The sequence below is a fragment of the Thermobia domestica genome, chromosome 1 (assembly GCF_964235325.1).
Source record: "Thermobia domestica chromosome 1, izTheDome1.hap1.1, whole genome shotgun sequence".
Taxonomy (NCBI): domain Eukaryota; kingdom Metazoa; phylum Arthropoda; class Insecta; order Zygentoma; family Lepismatidae; genus Thermobia; species Thermobia domestica.
In genome coordinates, this window is record NC_137454.1 from 83,905,556 (window position 1) to 83,926,312 (window position 20,757).

A 20,757-nucleotide genomic window follows, 5' to 3' on the forward strand; every position below is an offset into this window, starting at 1 on the left:
CATTTGATAACAGTGATCTAAGCAAGATAAATGTCCTACAAACAAAATATGATAAACAAATAATTGCAGAGATATAGAAATCCGAAATGCTGTGAAAACGAACATCAGGGCAAAGGATTCCAAAAAAAACTATTGAAGAGCGGGTGTAGCATAGTACATTCACTAACATCTCGCTTTTTGTAATAACAGTAGATATGGTAGATACTGCGAGTAAATGATGATGAAAGAAATGATAGAATGAAAAGTTGGAGGAAACGAGAGATCTCGAGTAAACCCATTAATTGGAAGTCATCCACCGTATTTACGTACTATTAATAGAGTATACTGTACATCTTTTGTGTTCTGTGTACTACGCTGAACAAGAATTCGGATAACAATAATAATTATAACAGATAACAATAATAATATACTCGATGTGCCCTCGGTCAGCCTCAATGCAGTATTCTGAACGAGTTGACAGTGATTCACATACGATTGAAACGCATAGGTGTGTTATGAATCATTGTAAATCTATTACGAATTCTTTGATCCAATTCGTGTATTTCGTATATTTGTGTTAAGTACAGTATAGTTTTGAGGTTTTTCGCACAAACAAAAATCCAAAGATGTAGATTAGGGGAGCAAAGAGCCACTGTATGGGTCCTCCTAGCCCTATCCATCTGTCTTGGAAATGCTGATCAAGAAATAAAGGAACGTCTCGCAGAAAGTGTGGTGGAGCACCATCGCGCTTAAACAAAACTTGAAACTTTCTCGAGAAAGGAACATTTTCCAACCGTTCCGGAAGATTTTGTTGAAGGAATTGCAGGTATGTTGCACCTGTGAGGCGTTTTGATAAAAATTTATGGCCCTAGAAGTTCGTCCCCCAATGTCTGCCCACACATTAATCGAAAATTGAAGTTGGTATCGGGTAGGTTAAATTTGCGTTAGAATTTTCTTCTGACCATTGGTGTTCGTTATGGATGTTGACAACACCACCTCATGACAAGCCAAGCTAATCAGTAAATATGATTAATGAAGGAAGCAGAGGGTTTTCCACACACCGATTAAGATATTACTCGTGAAAGCGTCTCCGCGGAAGACAATCTCTTTCTTCTATTCCTTGCACATGTTGCAAGTAATAGGGATACATATGTTCGCGAAACACTCTGCACACGGTCCCATGGGAAATACTTTCTAGCATTTCTAGCCCTTTTTTGTACTGGTAGAAGGATCTTCTTTAATTCTCTGAAGAATTCTCTCTTCTTGATCAGGAGTCAAGACTGTCATAGGGCTCCCAACTGAATCATATGTAACACTCACATACCATATCGATAGCAGCAAAAGTACTACGGTTAGGAAGAACAAGATTCGGAAAGTATTCATGATATAGTCATTGTATTTTATGTGGATCCCCATAAGCACTACCATATAAAAGATGTATATCTGCCATTTCATTAAATCTGTAGGCCTACATTGATCCCACTTGAGTAATACCACACGTGAAATGAACATAAAATGCCAAAATATCTAACGCCACGCACTGCACCATGTGTTATACTCAACTAAACTGCCTACAAGAATTATAGCAAAACTGAAAACACGCTTACTACAGGACGACACCAGATGAGTCTATTCAGATGAAACAAGTGCAGGTGTGTGCACTAAATACAAGAATACTAGGTTTGTTTACCAAACACAAGGTTTATTTACTATGCTTACGATCTCTATACATAAATTGCTTAACTTTTGCATGCATAACTTTTTTTCCTTGTAATCCAGAGTTCAATGTGATTTTGGAATCTGCAACTCATTTTTTATTTGATCCTGAAAGAAATAGTGTATAATAGAATGGTCTTAATGTGTTAGAAAATGTGTCTATTTAAAGAAATGAAACGTCAGAAAACGAAGCAATTTGACTTTTCTCTAAAGATGTTAATTTGCAATTAAACCTAACCTTACTCTCACAAAAGTACCAATATCTCCTCTTCACCTCATTTCACTTACTCCCTTTCCACTTATTTTCCTATTTCACAGCTTTCTGTAATTCTTAAATTCTGGCTTTTTTTAAAAAGGTAAATTATAGACTTTCAGTCAAGCGGCTACATCACCATAACTATTTATCGTAGGACCATGATATATACTTCGTTTTCTTGAGCAATAGATAAGCCTTTTAAATGGTACCATTCACATTTCCCTATCATGTACCTAAGGAGGGAAATTTTGAGAGAAATCTGGATTTTTCTCTGAATCGGGATTTTTAAAATTTTGAACCCACTGTGTTAACGCAGAGATCCGAAAATCAACCAAAAAATACTAAGGAGTGTACTAAATGTGTGTATAAAATTTCAAACTTCTATCTTGAATAGTAACGGCGGAAAAATATTTACAAATGATCCCCATAATCGCCCAGATTACCGCAAAAGAACCTGATCTCAGGTTTAAAAAATCCTGAGACATCCCTATTTATCCTAGAGTAATATTTTGTACCTCATTCTCTTTACAATAGAACAGATTTTCAAACGGTAGTATTCACACGTCTCCATCATGTATCTGAGGCGGGAAAATCGCGAAAAAAGGTATTTTGGTAAAAAAAAAAAAAAAAGTACCTTGCTTAGATCACCGTTATCAAATGATTTTTACCGTTGGAACTTTTTTTGCAAATGTTATCAACAACTTTTCTTTGATGTTAAACTGTGTTATGAGTGGTTGCATAATTGCTGATATTAAAATTAGTGATAAGGTGTAATTTACAAAAGATAATACTCATGTACATGACACAACAGCTTAATAAACCGATAATTAGCCATTTTCTATCAAAACATATCTTCATTTCTCCTATCCGTGCTTATATCAGGGTTGCGATACCCAATCTCCCTCTATAAAATTTGTTGTGCTGGTATGACCTAACTCTGAAACATAGATATTTAGATAGGGAGTGTACTAGTTCCTGTGATAGTTCTTTAACTGCCTTTAATATGTCTTATAGTTTTCGAGCTAGGCAGCCTCAAAGTTACACTTTCCTCGTTTTCGGCATCGCGTAACTTTGAAACGACACAGTTTTCGCCCTATGTTCATAAGAGCTTTTTATTTGTTGAGGTGAGAGGATTTCACCCGTGAATTTTGGCTACATAATAAATGAACACCCTGTATATATATATATAAACGGATCGAATCGAGAACCTCCTCTTTTTAAGTCGGTTAGAAACTGGTAAATTATGTGTGAACATGCACACAATGCAGTTGGTTGGCTACAGTATTGACACTGTCAGCCGTTGTGAAATTTAGTGGTCTAGCTTCGAAAACTATCATCAAATCCTAATGAAATTTACCCGAATCCACCACAAAAGTATACTTTCTTAAACATAAAGTAAATCATTAAAATCGGTGCACCTGAGTTGAAATTATGCGTGATCAAAAACAGGAGCAAGTTTATTGTTAGTAATTGAGGAGTTTCTTGGTCTAGCTCCAAAAACTACTCTTAAATCCTCATAAAATTTGCATGAAATCACCCCGAAAGTATATTCTTTTAAACAAAAGAAGTATTAAAATTAGCACAAGGTCAGTTAATTACAGCTTTCACACTGCTGTTGTTAAGATATTTTATGGTGTAGTTCCAAAGACTCCAATTACATTATAATGAAACTTACGTGAGAATATTAGAAAAAAATTTTTGTTAGATAAAAGAGGGAAAAAGAATAATTAAAATCGATGCACCTCACAAAGTTATGAGAGATTACGCACACGATTATAGTATTAACATTGTCAGCAGTTGCGGAGTTTTATGGTGTATCGCCGAAGATTATTATGAAATCATTATGAAATTTGCCAAAAAAATATATTCTTTTAAAAAAGAAGAATCATCAAATTCGGAGCACCTGTCGAAATTATTCGTGAACCAACACGTACGAAAGTCGGTTAATAAAGATATTCATACTGCATACATTAAAATATTTTATAGTCTAGCTCCAAAGACTATCCTGATAAAATTTATACTTTGAGAAAATATAATCTATCAAACAAACAAACAAAATCATTAAAATCGATGCACTTATGTCAAAGTTAAGCGTGATCATACACACAATTATAGCATTTTTCATTGACAGCAGTTGAGGAGTTTCATGTTCTAGCTCCAAAGACTATTGTTAAGTCCTAATGAAATTTGCATGAAACCAAAAGGGAAGTACGTAAATTCTTTAAAACAAAAGAAGAACAACCAAAATCGAAGTAGATATGTCGAAGTTACACTTGAACATACACATATTGAATTTAATTATGGTTTTCACATTGCACCAGTTGAGGTATTTTAGCTCCGAAAACTCTTACTACATCCTAATGAAATTATTTGGAACCACCGAGAAAGTATACTTTTCCAAATAAAAATGTCATTCACTAAAATCGGTGCACCTATGTTGAAGTTATGCGTGAACATTTCCACAACATACACATATTGAAGTTGGTTAATTATGGTTTTCACACTGCATCCGTTTAGATATTTTATGATCTTTCTCCGAAGACTTTCATGACATCCTAACGAATTTATTTGGGACCACCGAGAAAGTATACTCTTTCTCATAAAAAATCATTCACTAAAATCGGTGCATCTATATCGAAGTTATGCATGAACATTTCCACAACATACACATATATAAACGATTTAGGATTTAGATTTCTGTGCTTTCGGCATCTAAGGCCATTTAGCCCGTCACGTTTTGAGGGATGACGTCCCTCGGCGAGCGCACAATCCGGGGAAAGGGAAGGAAGGAAGCGGCCCGGGACCTATAAGTTAGGTACCACCTCGGTATTTGCCTGGTGTGAATGAGGAAAACCCAGGAAAATCTCATTCAGGGTGGCTGGCCTGAAAAAGCGTGTTACACTTTTTTGACCGAATGTCCCCACCGGGAATCGAACCCGGGACCACATATATAAACGAATCGAATTGAGAATCTTCTCCTTTTTTAAATTCACTTAAAAACAAATTAGGAACACTAATCGTGCAGACTATATGAAGCTCAAAGAATCCAGTTACAGAAAACAGAACCAGGGTGTCAAACGTAAAACACAGAACCACAAAGGACAAGATTATGTTAAACTCTTAGCAGTTCACTCACCTACAACTAAATTGCCTGGATGCGGTATCTGGTATGTAGAATAAGTTCCTAAATCGAAAAAATAGATGGTAGTCGCGAAGATGAAAACTAAAGCTCCCACATACCAACGGTATTTCTTGTTCGGTTCCTTCTTCTGAGTTACATGGCCATTCATCGGTTGAACTTTATCGTCCATCGGGAATGGCATCTGCAAGAAAAGAACAAATGGAAACATAAGGTTTTGTGTATCAATATCCGTATTCAGGCATAAAATTACTACAATCTGACAAAAAGTCTAGAGTCTATTGAAGTCTAGAGAATAAACAATATAGAAAATTACGAGAGTACTTCTAAAAGTTTTCTAACAGCTTGACGCTGAAATATCGCGCCGCTAGTAATAAGTCGTGCATGGCATACAGTGCCATCTATGGAAGAAATGATGTATCCGTTTCAGCCATCTAACTACGTCAATTCATTGGAGGCTGTCATTTGCGCTTTGCGTTGAGCTTATTGCATGACAATTCTCCCATCCACAAGACTACGGATTAGTTCCAAGAATGCAGTGCTAAATCCGGACTGTACGGTGTGTGTTGAATCTTCTTAAAGCCGCAGTCTTTCACTGCAACCTTAGTAACAACAGTCATGTGGACTGGAGCATTGTCATGCAGTAAGCGAACTCAACGCAAGCAACTGATTGAAATGACTGTCTCAAACGAACTGATATGCAGATAGACAGTTTAAACTGATATATTATTTCTTAAATAGATGGCACTATAAACCATGCACGGCTTATTACTAGCGGCGAGATATTTCACTGTCAGGCCGGAAACGTTTGGAAATACCCTCGTTTGTGCAGTATTGCCAACGTAGAACATGTCCATAGGACATCCTCTGGACTTATCCTACCCTTGTCCAGGGCTTCAGACTTAGAATATAAATCATCAAGAATAATAAAAATATCCACTTGGATTTGCATGAGAAATGCCTGTTACACGACAATATCTGAATAACCAAAATTCATCCTGTAATTATCCCGCCAATACTTTAATATATCATTATGTACTTTATGGTTCATAGTGCTTTCAAGGAAACACCAATTCCTTTATCCATTTAGCGTCATACACGCTCATACAACTCTGGAGCCACCTCTGTATTTCATTGTATCTATTTTTATCTTGCGATTTCACAGATTATATCGGATGAGCCTGTTTGATTTTAACAGTTTAGGTAACATTACATAAATTATGGTAGTTTTGGCATAGGAGAAGACATCTTGATATTGATTTTGGTTATGTACTACGTCTGTGGCATTTTTCACTGCCGATACTCAACTTGCGGAAATCATTTCTTATAGTCTCCACTGAAAAGTACTTTCCATTTCATTTCGTGACCATTTGTGACGAAGGACCTCATTCTGTAATCTGCCTTTGCGAACTTTGAAGACCGCAACGCAATGTATTTCTTTTTAAGAATTCCGGTGATAAGTCTGTGGAAAATATTGCAGAAAATGGAAGATAACAAAATATATAATTTACGTTACTGACGCCACTCTTGCAATCAGTACTTGATATCGATTATCAGAAACTAAAACGCAAATTCTGCTTCACGTTGATGCAAGCCACTACAGAATGAGGTCCCAATTAGCAAACATGCTTCCTTTCTGTGCATACAGTAAGGGGTTCAATCATCGGTGGAGCTTGTTGTTAAAGTACTGCCTGCGATTGCAGTTTAAGAAGTGGTTACTGTCTCATATAGCCTCAATGTTGAAAAGGATCGTCAAACTCCAATCGACCAGGGATTCCAATTATGTTTGTTTTACTTTAAAGTGTATTTTTGGAGCCGTTCTGACTTAGTGGTAGAGAGCTCGCCTCTAGTGCATTCGTCTCTGATTAGACTCCAGCTCGCACCAAGTTGGCCTTTGTGGTAGACAAACACCGTTTTATGGGAGTTCTCCCGTCTTTTTCCACTTCCTTCACTCTACCGTTTCGTTCAATACCATCATCACTGTCACTCTTAGATTTGGAGTATTATTGTGGGGCGTTCAACTAAAATAGAAAAAGACAAATGCATATTTGGGACAATATAATTCATAGTTTTAATAGTTTCCTATGGTTTGATCTTTTACTTTTTTTATTTTTGGAATACCTTTGAAAGGTGGTGCAACCCTCCCAGTTGGTTACGTGGTTATCGCGTGTGCATTGACCACAGCTTGGTGGTTCGGATTCCATCTTAAACTTTAGGTATACACCTCATACAAACTTGGTGCTGAAAAGGATGCTATACTTCAACAAACAAAGAAGGGTAAGTTTGAAAGAAGGGTAATTTTGCGTTCATTCAGGTAATATTTGTACACAACATTTTTATAGTGATGATAGATTTATTCATAATTTTAATGACATCCTTCATACCCATCTTTTAATGATTTTCCCGTGTGGAACAAATGCCCTTTTTTCCTTCAAGTTATTTTTTATTTTCATTTTGAGTTTAGCGTCCCTTTCACCCGCTAGGCTGTATGAGACGTGAACTTACAGTTTTAACGTGGAATCCGAACCACCCGCCAGAATCGAACATGAATCTCCCACGCCAAAGGCGCATACACTAACCGCTCAAGTTAATTTTGACTTACAGTCTGTACTTATCTCCAACAGGATTCCGGGCGGAAACTCATGTGGTTCGGATTCTACGTTTATCAGTAGGTCCACGTCTCATATAGCCTCGCTGCTGAAAGGGACGTTAAACTGAAAATCAACTCATTATCTCCAACAGCAACATTGTAACTTTGAAACCAAAACCTAATTCACAACCCCAGTGGTTCTCATTCTTTCCTGACTAACGGCACACTTTACTGAACATCCAGGACACCGCGACACACTTGTTTGATATTTTTATTACCTACTTATAAATAATATTTAATAATAATAATAATAATATTATGAAGTGATACCAATTACTTTTTAAAATGACTCTATATAGCACTGAGCACTATTACTACCGCTGAAGGTGTTGACTGCTACAGTCTGTCTCGATTTTAACTAATTATTAAATTCTTTATGATATTTAAATTATAAAATTTCGTGGCACTCCTTAAGGGAGTACGTATCGCCACGTTAAGAATCACAGCACTACCCGATAGAATCAATAGGATCATGTTCCTCTAGTGACTCAGAATCCATAGAAATTTGTCTAATACGATGATGGTATATTTTTTCTTTTTCTTTTTTTTTTCTTTTCAATACGATGAAGCCTAGTGCAATGGACGTACGCAGTAGGTTATTTTTGGGGGTTCGGACCCTCCGAAATCCCTGACTTTCCTTGAGTTGAGTTTATTTTAAGTTTAACGTTACCTTTCAGCAGCGAGGCTATATGAGATGGGACCTACTGATTAACGTGGAATCCGAACCATATGAGATCCCTCCAGGAATCGAACTCGGGTCTCCCACGCCAAAGATGTGCACGCTAACCGGTTAGGCTGACTTTCCTAACTAAATTAGTCTACAAATTTTAATATAATTTATCCTCATGTTGAATGTTGATCCTCCGAAAAGTTTTGGATCCTCTCGAAATGAATTCATGCGTACGTGCATGCATAGTGCAGAAACTGGATAGGTAATCCTCATCATGCTATTAAAACTATTACTTCAAACTTATACTAGTCAACCTTTAGGTTGAATCTTCGAAATAAATATGGCCGGAACATAAAATAGCAGTATTTTTGTCCCAATCGAATTTTAGAAACTCTCTATATACTCACTATACAACTTTTCACTTACATCACTTGGCACAATATGTGATGAAGGTTACCACTTCAGTTTGATTCGGTATAAAAGCTATCACCCTTCACACGAAGACAGAGCAAGGCATCTGTGGAACATAGATTTTCTTTTTTCCTTGTGACAACATTATGTTACTAAAATAATAGCTATCAGTCGTTAAAACTAATGATCATTTGTGTTACTTTGAAAAATCTTCCACCGTCGTTAGGTTATAGACCGTCGTTAGGTTATAAATAGAATCTGGCCTGAGGCGAGTAGCAACAACAAACCAAACTCATATGTGAGTTTAGAGAACCATCAAATCACAATTCAGTGCATCTCATTAGTTACAAATGAGTCTGGTTGCCCACAATAATAATAGAATCTGGGCTTAACAGAAGCCTTTAAACTGCGAGATTAAAAATAAAATAGTTGAGAATACTCGAACAGCATTGCCAGAACGAACTTAAAAAGAATTAATTTTTTTTTCGAAATTTATATGAAATTGTGTATTAAATTTATTTGATTAAATTCAATAGATCAATAACTAAAGATGCAATAATTATTTGGTATTGATATTGCATCAATATTGGTAGATCAGATCAAGAGATCGAGAGATCAACACCAATATCATCTCTCTATGACTTACAGTTCCTGAGATATGGCTCATTAAATCTCCCGAAATCGGAACTCTTTTGGCCAATATTTCGGTAAGAATGGCACGAAAAATTCCATCACTTCTTTCAAATAGTTTTTAGAGCTCTATCCAATGGAGGGCTAAAAAATTGAAAAATTTTCAAATAACAGACACACACACACACACACATATATATATATATATATATATATATATATATATATATATATATATATATATATATATATATATATATATATATATATATATATATATATATACAGAGAATTTAGCAACGAACTTTTAAGTTCGTTGAATTTCAAAATTACTGTTATGTTAAAAAAAAAAACATACTCTTTGTTTCTAGCTATAGTCAAACCAAGGAGAGGTTTGTATAAATTGTCAGAGGAAAACTAAAATTTGAAAAACAAAATACTGGAAAGTCCCTCTTTGCCGGTGTAGTTGCTACCTAGCTTTCCTTTACCTGTACGGTGTCCTGAATTCGATTCTCGGTGGGAAAGTCTTGAAATCTGAATGGATTACAGTAATTTGATTTTCACTGTAAACTGTAGATCCATTTCTCATAGAGACTGAGTGCTGAAACGAGGGCTGAACTCCAACCAATTAGAGACTGTAGGTCCATTTCTCATAAAGACTGAGTGCTAAAAGAGGGCTGAACTCCAACCAACTAAAGACTGTAGGTCCATTTCTCATAAAGACTGAGTGCTGAAAAGAGGGCTGAACTCCAACCAACTAGAGACTATAGGACCATTTCTCATAAAGACTGAGTGCTGAAAAGAGGGCTGAACTCCAACCAACTAGAGACTATAGGACCATTTCTCATAAAGACTGAGTGCTGAAAAGAGGGCTGAACTCCAACCAACTAGAGACTATAGGTCCATTTCTCATAAAGACTGAGTGCTAAAAGAGGGCTGAACTCCAACCAACTAAAGACTGTAGGTCCATTTCTCATAAAGACTGAGTGCTGAAAAGAGGGCTGAACTCCAACCAACTAGAGACTATAGGACCATTTCTCATAAAGACTGAGTGCTGAAAAGAGGGCTGAACTCCAACCAACTAGAGACTATAGGACCATTTCTCATAAAGACTGAGTGCTGAAAAGAGGGCTGAACTCCAACGAACTAGAGACTATAGGTCCATTTCTCATAAAGACTGAGTACTGAAAAGAGGGCTGAACTCCAACCAACTAGAGACTATAGGACCATTTCTCATAAAGACTGAGTGCTGAAAAGAGGGCTGAACTCCAACGAACTAGAGACTATAGGTCCATTTCTCATAAAGACTGAGTACTGAAAAGAGGGCTGAACTCCAACCAACTAGAGACTATAGGACCATTTCTCATAAAGACTGAGTGCTGAAAAGAGGGCTGAACTCCAACGAACTAGAGACTATAGGTCCATTTCTCATAAAGACTGAGTGCTGAAAAGAGGGCTGAACTCCAACCAACTAGAGACTATAGGACCATTTCTCATAAAGACTGAGTGCTGAAAAGAGGGCTGAACTCCAACGAACTAGAGACTATAGGTCCATTTCTCATAAAGACTGAGTACTGAAAAGAGGGCTGAACTCCAACCAACTAGAGCTGTGAAAAGAATTATGTAATGTAACGAAAACAAAGATACTCAACAAGAAGAAATATGCCACAAGTGAAAACGACTCGAAGTGAAGTCCAGAGGCAGATCTAGCCCGGGGCCGGGAGGGCCTAGGCCCCCCAGCTTTTGGGTGACATAATAATTGAAGCTATTATTTATATATTTTTGAAAGTTTATAGTAAACGTTGCTCTTTATTCTTTATTGGACACTTCTAAGATAACATTAAGAGTGATGAGTTATTCTCTCCGACAATTCAACATCTATTTTCTCTGGCAATTCCTAACTTGAATGTTAATTACAAGTTTATATATATATATATATATATATATATATATATATATATATATATATATATATATATATATATATATATATATATATATATATATATATATATATATATATGGTCTATATATAGCGCAATGCCTTCAACTTAATAATTGCTAATTCGTACTACATGTCTAAGTGTAACTGGTGAAAGGAATGATTCATTTTTTATTCTTAGTTCCTGTTAACGAGGTGTGTAAATGGATTTCAAATTAAAATGATTTGCAAAACTCATGATATATCTATCATAGTCGAGTTCTTGTAGCCACCCCGCCCCCGAGTTTTTCCCTTCTAGATCCGCCACTGGTGGTCATCTTCTTTGGGTGAGTTATGGTTGACTTCCTTGTCTGATTGCAGCACGTTCCATGTAGAGACTTCTAGAGTTTCTAAATTATGAAAATAATGTTATTTTCTGTCCCAAATATAAATACTTCGAGAATCTAACCAATAATTAATCCGGAAAAATGAATTACAACACAAGTTTTATTTTACTAGGATTCTGTGGATTGTCTATATATCAGGGTAGTTGGAACTAACTTATTCCTAGACCTCCGCCCGCACTTTTAGCAAAACCCATACAAAAAAATACATAATAAAACAACAACAAAAAAAAACCCTCCAAAATTATACTTAAAAGTTCGGATTGAAATGGTAGCTTTAACGTACCTATAATTAACTTTTCTTCAATAATGTTTCTCAGTACATGCCTAGTTTGAGGATTGACTTTAAAAATGTATTTATCAAAAGAAGATCTCCAGAACGGAATACCATTGAAAAAAAAAAATGTTTGGAAGCCACGCGTAACGAATTTAGTTCGCTCTCGATTATGTTAGTATCCAGTGCATTGACATCAAAATAATGAAAACACCTAACAAAATGCAATTGTTTGGTCACTCAACGGAGGCATTATAACTCGTGGATCGTTTTCAGAAGGATAGTAGAGCAGCCTTCATGCGTAAGTAGATAACACTTATGGTTCGTTCAGATAAGTTAATAGGAGACCAAAACAAGTTTACTTCCCATTACGCTCAAGCACGTCAGATAAACGTAAATTTAGGAGTTCCTCTTCCGTCATCAACCCCACACGCGGAAGTATATATAGAATGTAAATAAATATATCTAAAAAAGAAATCCCTTTTTTAAATCACTTTATTAATCACTTTATTACATTTATCTTATTAATGAAATAAGTAACAAATCTTTTTGTTTAATAGTAAATCTGAATGAACAGTTTTGTTTTCTTGGGTTGTTTGGGTTGTGAAATCTTGTTGGAATTGCAAACAATGACAAAGTTGGGAATTGTATTGGTACTTAACTGTATTCATACATTAATATGAAATCTAAGAACCAATACAATTTGTATGGAAAACTATCAGAGTGATAAAATGGAACTGGAAATGACACATGTCACGTCCGGCACCCTTTAAACGTGTTTCGCACTTATAAAAATATAAATAAAAAAACAAAAAAGGTAGAATTTCAACAGGATTGGTTTAATTCACAAGCTCTTCCGACTCTTTAATGAAAGAATCATGACAAACAACTTTATAACGAATTTTCTGAAATGTTTGTTCTCGAACGGAGAGAATAGGTTTATCTTAAGCTATTGAACCTCTTACGCCCCCCCCCCCCTAGGACATTCATTTCAATGGAAGTGCAATGATAAAGATTTATAATATCACCCATTTCCACCCAGCTCCTCACCCCTTTTTATTCTTATTACGATGGGTACTAAACTTGAACTTAAACGGCATAAAAAGTGTTACTATTCATCTCAGCTTCCCCGAAAACTATGGATTGAATACTATTAACGGTCGTTTCCGATTACTTTCACATGTTATCCCTTCCTATTACTATTTCTCACACCTTCTCTCCAGCTTGTTGATGGATAGTGAACTTGATTTGAACGGCATCGGAAGTGTTACTATTGTAAAGTTATTCTAGGTAGAGAATAATTATACATGGGAACGTTTTTTCCCACCACTGAATTTTATTATAAAAATCTTTTTGTTATAAACGATATGGTACAAAATCACTCCAATATAAATAATCTCTAAATAATCGTAAAGAAAGGTATCCCGGTAACCAAGCAGCCTAGGAAAGGATCTCCACTGAGCTCCAAGCAAGCTAAGTGGATGGATTTAGGATCTCCAATGCTCTACTTAAGCAGAGCCCCCCCCCCCCGCCCCCGTAGAAAACCACAAAGCTCCAAGCAAGCTAGGTGGCTGAGGTTATGAATCCACAGAGTTCTGAGCAAACTAAGTGGGCGGAATAGGGGACTTAGAGTTTCGAGCAAACTTAAGGCTTTGGGTTAGGTTTCTCTCAAAGCTCCAGGCAAACTGAGAGCGTGAAGGTGACCAGCCGTAGACTGACATCAAATGTGGAAGTCTTCTAAGTTTTATAACTGCTCTAGTGTGATGATCCTTCTCGTGGTCCTTCTTCGCTAGTGGTCCTACTTCGTCACGTAACTAGTAGCGTCGCTGGTGTTTTTGTCGTCTGCTACTGTAGTAGTTCGTAGTAGGACGCACATGGAGTTGTTGTAAATATAAGCACGTGTTGACTGTTTATAAACAGATCCATGTGCGGGATGTCACACTATTCATCTCAACAACGCCAAAAACTATGGATTAAACATTAATAGTGGTTGTTTCCGATTCATTTTACAAGATACTTTCTTCTCACAACCCTCACCCTTATGACGATAGAGAAGGAATGTGGACTTCAACAGCATCGAGAATGTCTATATTAATCACAGCAACCCTAAAAACTATGTAGTAGTCACTAATATCAGACATTTTCGATTATTTTTACATATTATCCCTTTCCCACTCTCATCTCTTCTAATCTTTATGACGATGTGCAATAAATTTGGACTTAAATGAGATCGGGAAGTGTCACCACTCATCTTAGCGACCCGGAAATTACGAATTCTACACTAATATCTGTCGTTATTGAAAACTTTTTCATGTCACTCCCTCTCCCCCATGCTGATTATGTGATAAGTTAAGTTACGTCATGGTCCACTCATGTGACAATAATCATCAAATTCTAGCAGTTGTCTGCCAGATATTGTTACATTATTTTTTTTATTTATATGCTCCATTTCCCTCACTAAAACGGAAATTTCCGCTCCCCCCCCCCCAAATGCTGGAATATTGGTTATTTTTAATAAGGAGTTTCATCTTTCTACTTGATGGGTTGATGAGACTCTGTACTTTTTGGCATACATTTTTGAATCTCCTGCACCCCTTAGGATATGCCTATCGGGAAAACTAACGTTGCAAAAGCCTAAGTTAGGGCATAATTCACTCATGTGCCCAAAAAAATCATTAAAATTGCAGTCTAGGAGGAGTTAGACATCAAACATCTTTACATTTCGTTTTCATTCTATAGATTCACAACTTCTTATGTCTAGAAGCTTAATTTAAAATATACGACTAAAGTCATTTTTTTTACATATATAAATGATAATCAATATTTCTTTTAAAGACATAAATTTAAGACGGTAATTGTTGGTAACAGGGTTTAACAGTGCCTAAAGAACGCCCTCTCAACATCAGATGCAAGCGAATTGCGAATTAAAAAGAAAAAGTTTAGAATTTTACACGATATTGTATCTTTAAAAAGTGTTCCTGCCTGTCAAGATTAACGACTTGTTTTTCCCCTTTTCAATAGCAATAACAACGAGATGGAAAAAGGACAATTTGTTTTGATTGCTTATCAACTTATCTGGAATGAATGATAGTTGTGTCAGAGATAATGGAGAATAAAATTTGCATCGGACTTGCTACTCTAAAATTGATCAAAGATGTTTAACAATGTTAGAGTAAAGGAACGGAGTGGATGAGGATCGATATCGAAGATCATTCTGATGTTTCTCACACGACGCCTGGTTGTGTGTATTGGCGCATTATCACATTGGAAGACTAGGGATAGTACCGAGACCGAAATCGAGGCGAGTGTTTATAAATCGAGACGAGACCGACACTCAACATAACAAGACTTTCTCGAGACGAGACTGAGACCAAGACAAACAATCGAAACGAGACCAAATCCAGCCTCGAAAGTTTCGGTTTCGTCTGGAGTACTGACCAAAAAAATTTACAAAAATTTCCTTTCTCAAAATTCGTTGTGTTGTTATGTGTGTAAGATCATGGAATGATTGCTTTTGGATGCTCGTAGTCATACGCGTATACACGGAAAAAAGGAGGGGGGGAGGCGAATCCAGTTTCGATCACTTGGTACATCGCAAGTGTTTTAAAGGATACACAATTTTGAATTGAAATTCAATGTATTTTATTCTCTTTCCAGCCATTTTACATATATATACTCAAAGAACACATTGCCAGCATATTCTGAAACTTAATTTTGTGATGCAAACATAAGGTCTCAATTCCCTTTTTTTAAAATTCTGAAACCGCTCGTATAAGAAAAGACACCCACTTTCATTTGAAACTGGGGTAAAATCTACAGATTGGAATAGTTTAGGAGTAAATATTTCGGAATAAGCTATTCCAAGATCATGGAAAAAGGAAGAGCAGCATCAGATTAAATCAGAGATCTATAACTATCACGATATTAACGTATACTTTACATTAAAATTTATAACCAATAAAAGTGGTGAAAAGAATCTAACAAAATAAATGTTTTAACATTATCTCATTGCTAAAGAGAATGATATTTATGAAGTAAGAAAAAACATTCATGGTGTTATTGTACAATATATTTAATGTCCATCTTTAGTTCAGTTGTTACAGTTTAGAACAGATTTACGATGAAGAACTTACTTTATGAAATCAGTAGTTGTAATTCAGAACATATACACTATGAGAAACGTTACTTTTATTAAATCAGAAGATATACGTAGGTATACACACTCCATTCGGGGAAGGCAAAATGCCCACGGGCAGTCTAAAAATACGGTTTTACACTTTTATTACCGCGGTATTCAGAGGATATGATGCGGTCACTGATAAGCACCCTGCTCTGATCGTCTTTCCCCCAGTTTTTCCCAGATATCCACTTGATAGAAATTTGATCAATCACAGAGCAACATTTGAACCAGGGAAAATAGGTTCCAATCATCCCATCGAGGTTCGAACCAGGCTATCTGTTCGTAGGTAGACGCCTTGTCGATTAAACCATTGTCGCATTAACACTATAGACTGCCGTGTTGCTCACACCATGGGCTGCCGCTGTAAAATACCGTGGCACCGGGCAGCCCATCATATGGGCACATAGAGTTATTGCTCCTCAAGCTAAACTGCCTAAGCAGATGTGTGCACACTGCACACTGATCACCAGTTTCTTATGGTAGCTTCATTTAGCCAGCCTGCTGGTATAATAAACGCGTGCAGTCTGTGGAGAAATTGGTTTAGAAAGAAAATACACACATTTTTTGGCTCAGAACAATAATACATATTGATTATCATGATACTTTCTATATTGTCCGTGGCCTAGGGGTCAAAAAGTTTTTAATATGGCGTCAGTCTAAGTGTTAATTTTATCCAGAAGTTACATGTTTCATTTTCGCTAAAATAAAGGTAACATTTTTAATGGATTGTACTGAAGAGTTACATATTGTATGCTTTATAATCAGTCTGATCTGGTTAACATGCTTCTTTTGGACCCAAGAATTAAAACTACATATTAGTATATTCCAGTACGTAACATAATTTATTTTAGTAAAAGGAATAAGGTAAATTATTTAAACTTTTGCAGACCTTTTAAATAAACAAACTCATATTCAAATTATGCATTACCGAATCGGTCGCTTTTCATACATTTCGAAAAGTATTAACCTATAGCTGTCGATTTCCTTTTTAAAATATAAGATTCAATGTTAACAGAATATGACTCCTTCAAAGTTATATAGAAATATTATTATTATTTATTTATTATTATTATTATTATTATTATTATTATTATTATTATTATTATTATTATTATTATTATTATTATTATTATTATTATTATTATTATTATAGTATTATTATTATTATTATTATTATTATTATTATTATTATTATTATTATTATTATTATTATTATTATTATTATTATTATTATTAACGATTTTTCGGAGGAGGTGGAATTATAAAGTATGTATAGCATAGTTTAAATTCGTCAAGTACTTGATCAAAATGGGCTAATAATCTTTCATCTAGCTTAGCGAGAAAATATTTCGTACATTTGGACAATTTATTATATCCGTTCTGCTAGTATAATTATACTTGGTAATGTACTATTGCAATAGTTTCTTTCCACAATCAACATAACAGTACATAACAAATGATTTTTGCCCGTCGAGCTTTTTGCATGTAATGATTTTCTGCTAATGTTTTTTACTTACAAGTCATGAATCCAAGTCTAAGGCTGAGGAAATCAAGGATGTTATAAAAATAGAGGATCTGCCCATATGTATCTTCCTTCTATAAAATCAATGAAGCCAGAAAACAACCGAGCATCGGCACGTCTGATTGGCTACTATCGTTTCCGCCATCGTCTGATTGGCTACTTTCGTTTCCGCCATTTCGATCCCCGGCGAGAGCTCATGTGGTTCGGATTCCACGTTAATCAGTAGGTCCACGTCTCATATAGCCTCGCTGCTGAAAGGGACGCTAAACCAAAATCAACTCAACTCAACTCGTTTCCGCCATGATTGTTGGCTCAAAACATTGCGATCCTATTGGGCGGAGTGGGCAGAGTAGGGGTGGCGAAACTGTGACGTATGGCTTCAAGATTTTGTTGTAAGGGTAGATCCTCTATGTTATAAAATCCTTGGCTCCATCTCAATCGCGAACAAAACACAACAAAACAAAACAAAAAAAAAAAGGAACAAACTCGAAAACGCTTTTGAAATGGCTTTTCCTTTATCTTCAACTGAAACAAAACGACCCGCCATAATAGTAATAATAATAAAGTAGGGTATCGTATATATATATATATATATATATATATATATATATATATATATATATATATATATATATATATATATATATATATATATATGGTGGACCATTTATCTAGATACGCCCTTGTAACTTTTGAACTAAAAAAACGCTGAAATTGCACATTATTTCACATATTCTATTATACAATCAGATTAACAGTGTTGCCAACGCAACATAAAGTTATATTTTTCAAATGGCACCTACGTCAGGTTATTACATTTTGAAATCTGCATGTTAGACGAAAACCTACAATGTCACATTTGTTATTCAGTGCTGGAAACTAAGGACCTTACAATATCACAAACACCCAAATTTTGGTTACCTTTTTATTAGTACTAACGCAAGTGAGATAGACTGGGTAATGCAAATTTAAAGTACTTTAGTGTCTAATATTATGATCATGATACCATAGATTTCAAATGCATAGGAATAAAGATACAAGGGATTAATTTAAAAAAACTGCTTAGATAGATATCTCATTCAATTGTATAAACGAATTTTAATAGATTCAAAATTTCAGAATATCGTTTACAGCAGTTCAAAACCTCAAATCATTCTGGAGATATAGTAAATAATGGTGAAATTTGTAAATTATGTGATTTCGAGAACTTCTTGTAATTACACCTACCAAAAAAGCATTGCTGTAATGTTATACAGTAGAAGCAAAGTAAATCAAAACTTGTTTTAATACGAGTTCCCGCTAATATGCCATTTTAAGCAATATATCAATTTTAATAATTTTTTCATATCTCCGAATGGTTTGAGATGTCAAATTGCTAAGAACGGTGTTATATAATCTTTATATCTATTGAAAACCATCTATGGAATTGTATGTGATATTTACCTAAACACTTTTTCAAATTTTTTTTTTTTTTTTTAAAAAAGATAAATTTTAATGTTTCGTAACTTCCTTTCTTCTTCTTCGAAATACATCATATAATGACCGTAGATTTGACACTAAAATATTTCGGATGTGCATTGCACGGTCCATGTCAATTGTATTATTATTGTTACAGAATCCTTCAAAATTTGCTTATTATTGGAGTTTGTGATACTGTAGTGTCCTTAGTTTACAACACTGCATAATTAGTGTGGAATTGTAAGTTTCTGTTTTACACGTAGATTTAAAATGTGTAATAACTTGACGCAGTACTTTGCTAAAATATAACTTTATGTTGGATTGGCAACACTGTTAATTTGGTTGTATTGTAGAGTATTCAATGTCCTTCTCTTATATTTGCATTGTATGAAATTTCAACGTTTAGTATCTATTATTTGGTCTAGGAATTAATTCGTGCGGTTTTTAATAAAAATTGAAGCTTTATTTCAAAAACAAAGTAAATGAATACGTTAACAAAAATATTGTCCATCGCTAGCCACTACTTTCTCCCATCTTTCAGGCAATTTACGGATTCCGTGTCGAAAGAATTCCTCATCTTTTGACGCAATCTAATCAAAGATCCATTTTTCGATATTTTCTGAAGAAGTGAACCGCTGTCCAATCAAATCGTTATTCATGCAATCGATCAAGTAGTAGTCAGACGGAGCAGTGTCTGGTGAATATCGCGGGTGGAGTAACACTTTCCATCCGACATTTTCCAAATAGGTTTTGACCGGTTTTGCAACATGTGGTCGAGCGTTATCGTCTTGATAAATAAGTTTATTATGCCTGTTATTCCATTCTGGTCGTTTTCAGGCCAGAGCTTGCTTCAAACGCATTAATTGTTGTCAATAGCGGTGTCCATTAATAGTTTCACCAAGTTTCAGAAGTTCATAGTACACCACACGTTTCAAATCCCACCATATATACAGCATAACCTTTGCACAATGAATATCTCGTTTCGGTTGTGAAGGACCTGGTTCACCTTGCTTCACCCAGGCCTTTTTTCGTTTAGGATTCTCGTTATGAATCCACTTCTCATCAGCAGTTACAATTCGATGCAAAAATCCTTTCCTTTTCTGTCTTTGAAGCAGCAATTCGCAAACGGTTTTTCTTCTTTCAACGTCTTTCTTTTCAATTCATGTGAAACCCAGTAAGACATCTTTTGAATCATTCCTATGGCTTTGAGACGTTTGGAAACTGTTGTTTGCTCAACTCCAAATGCTTCTGCAAGTTCGTCCTGCGTTTGACACGAATCCTGATCAAGCAATGCTCTCAATTCTTCATCTTCAAATTCTTTTGGCTGTCCAAATTGCTTTTGGTCTTCCAAGCTGAAATCACCATCTTTAAACCGTGCAAACCACTTCTGACACGTTCGCTCAGCTAGAGCATGGTCACCAAACACTTCCACTAAAATATGATGACTTGCGGTAGCACTTTTCTTCATGTTAAAGCAATGAAGAATAATTCCCCGCAAAAACACTTTATCAGGCACAAAATGCGCCATTTTCAGTTGAAGAAAAAAT

At 35.5% G+C, this 20,757-nt stretch overlaps 1 protein-coding gene across 5 annotated transcripts in view; it reads right to left on the minus strand.

Moving 5' to 3' along the window:
• LOC145686719 (uncharacterized) overlaps positions 1 to 20,757 on the minus strand; it is a 327,737-nt gene that overhangs the window by 19,492 nt on the left and 287,488 nt on the right. For 4 of the 5 annotated variants that reach the window (XM_081760336.1, XM_081760319.1, XM_081760328.1 and 1 more), the window contains one exon: positions 5,088 to 5,274. In XM_081760336.1, the coding sequence (XP_081616462.1) occupies positions 5,088 to 5,274 (187 nt within the window). Of the gene's footprint in view, positions 1 to 5,087; positions 5,275 to 8,836; positions 8,964 to 20,757 lie in introns of those variants that run through there. The other variant, XM_081760355.1, reaches the window with a different exon arrangement.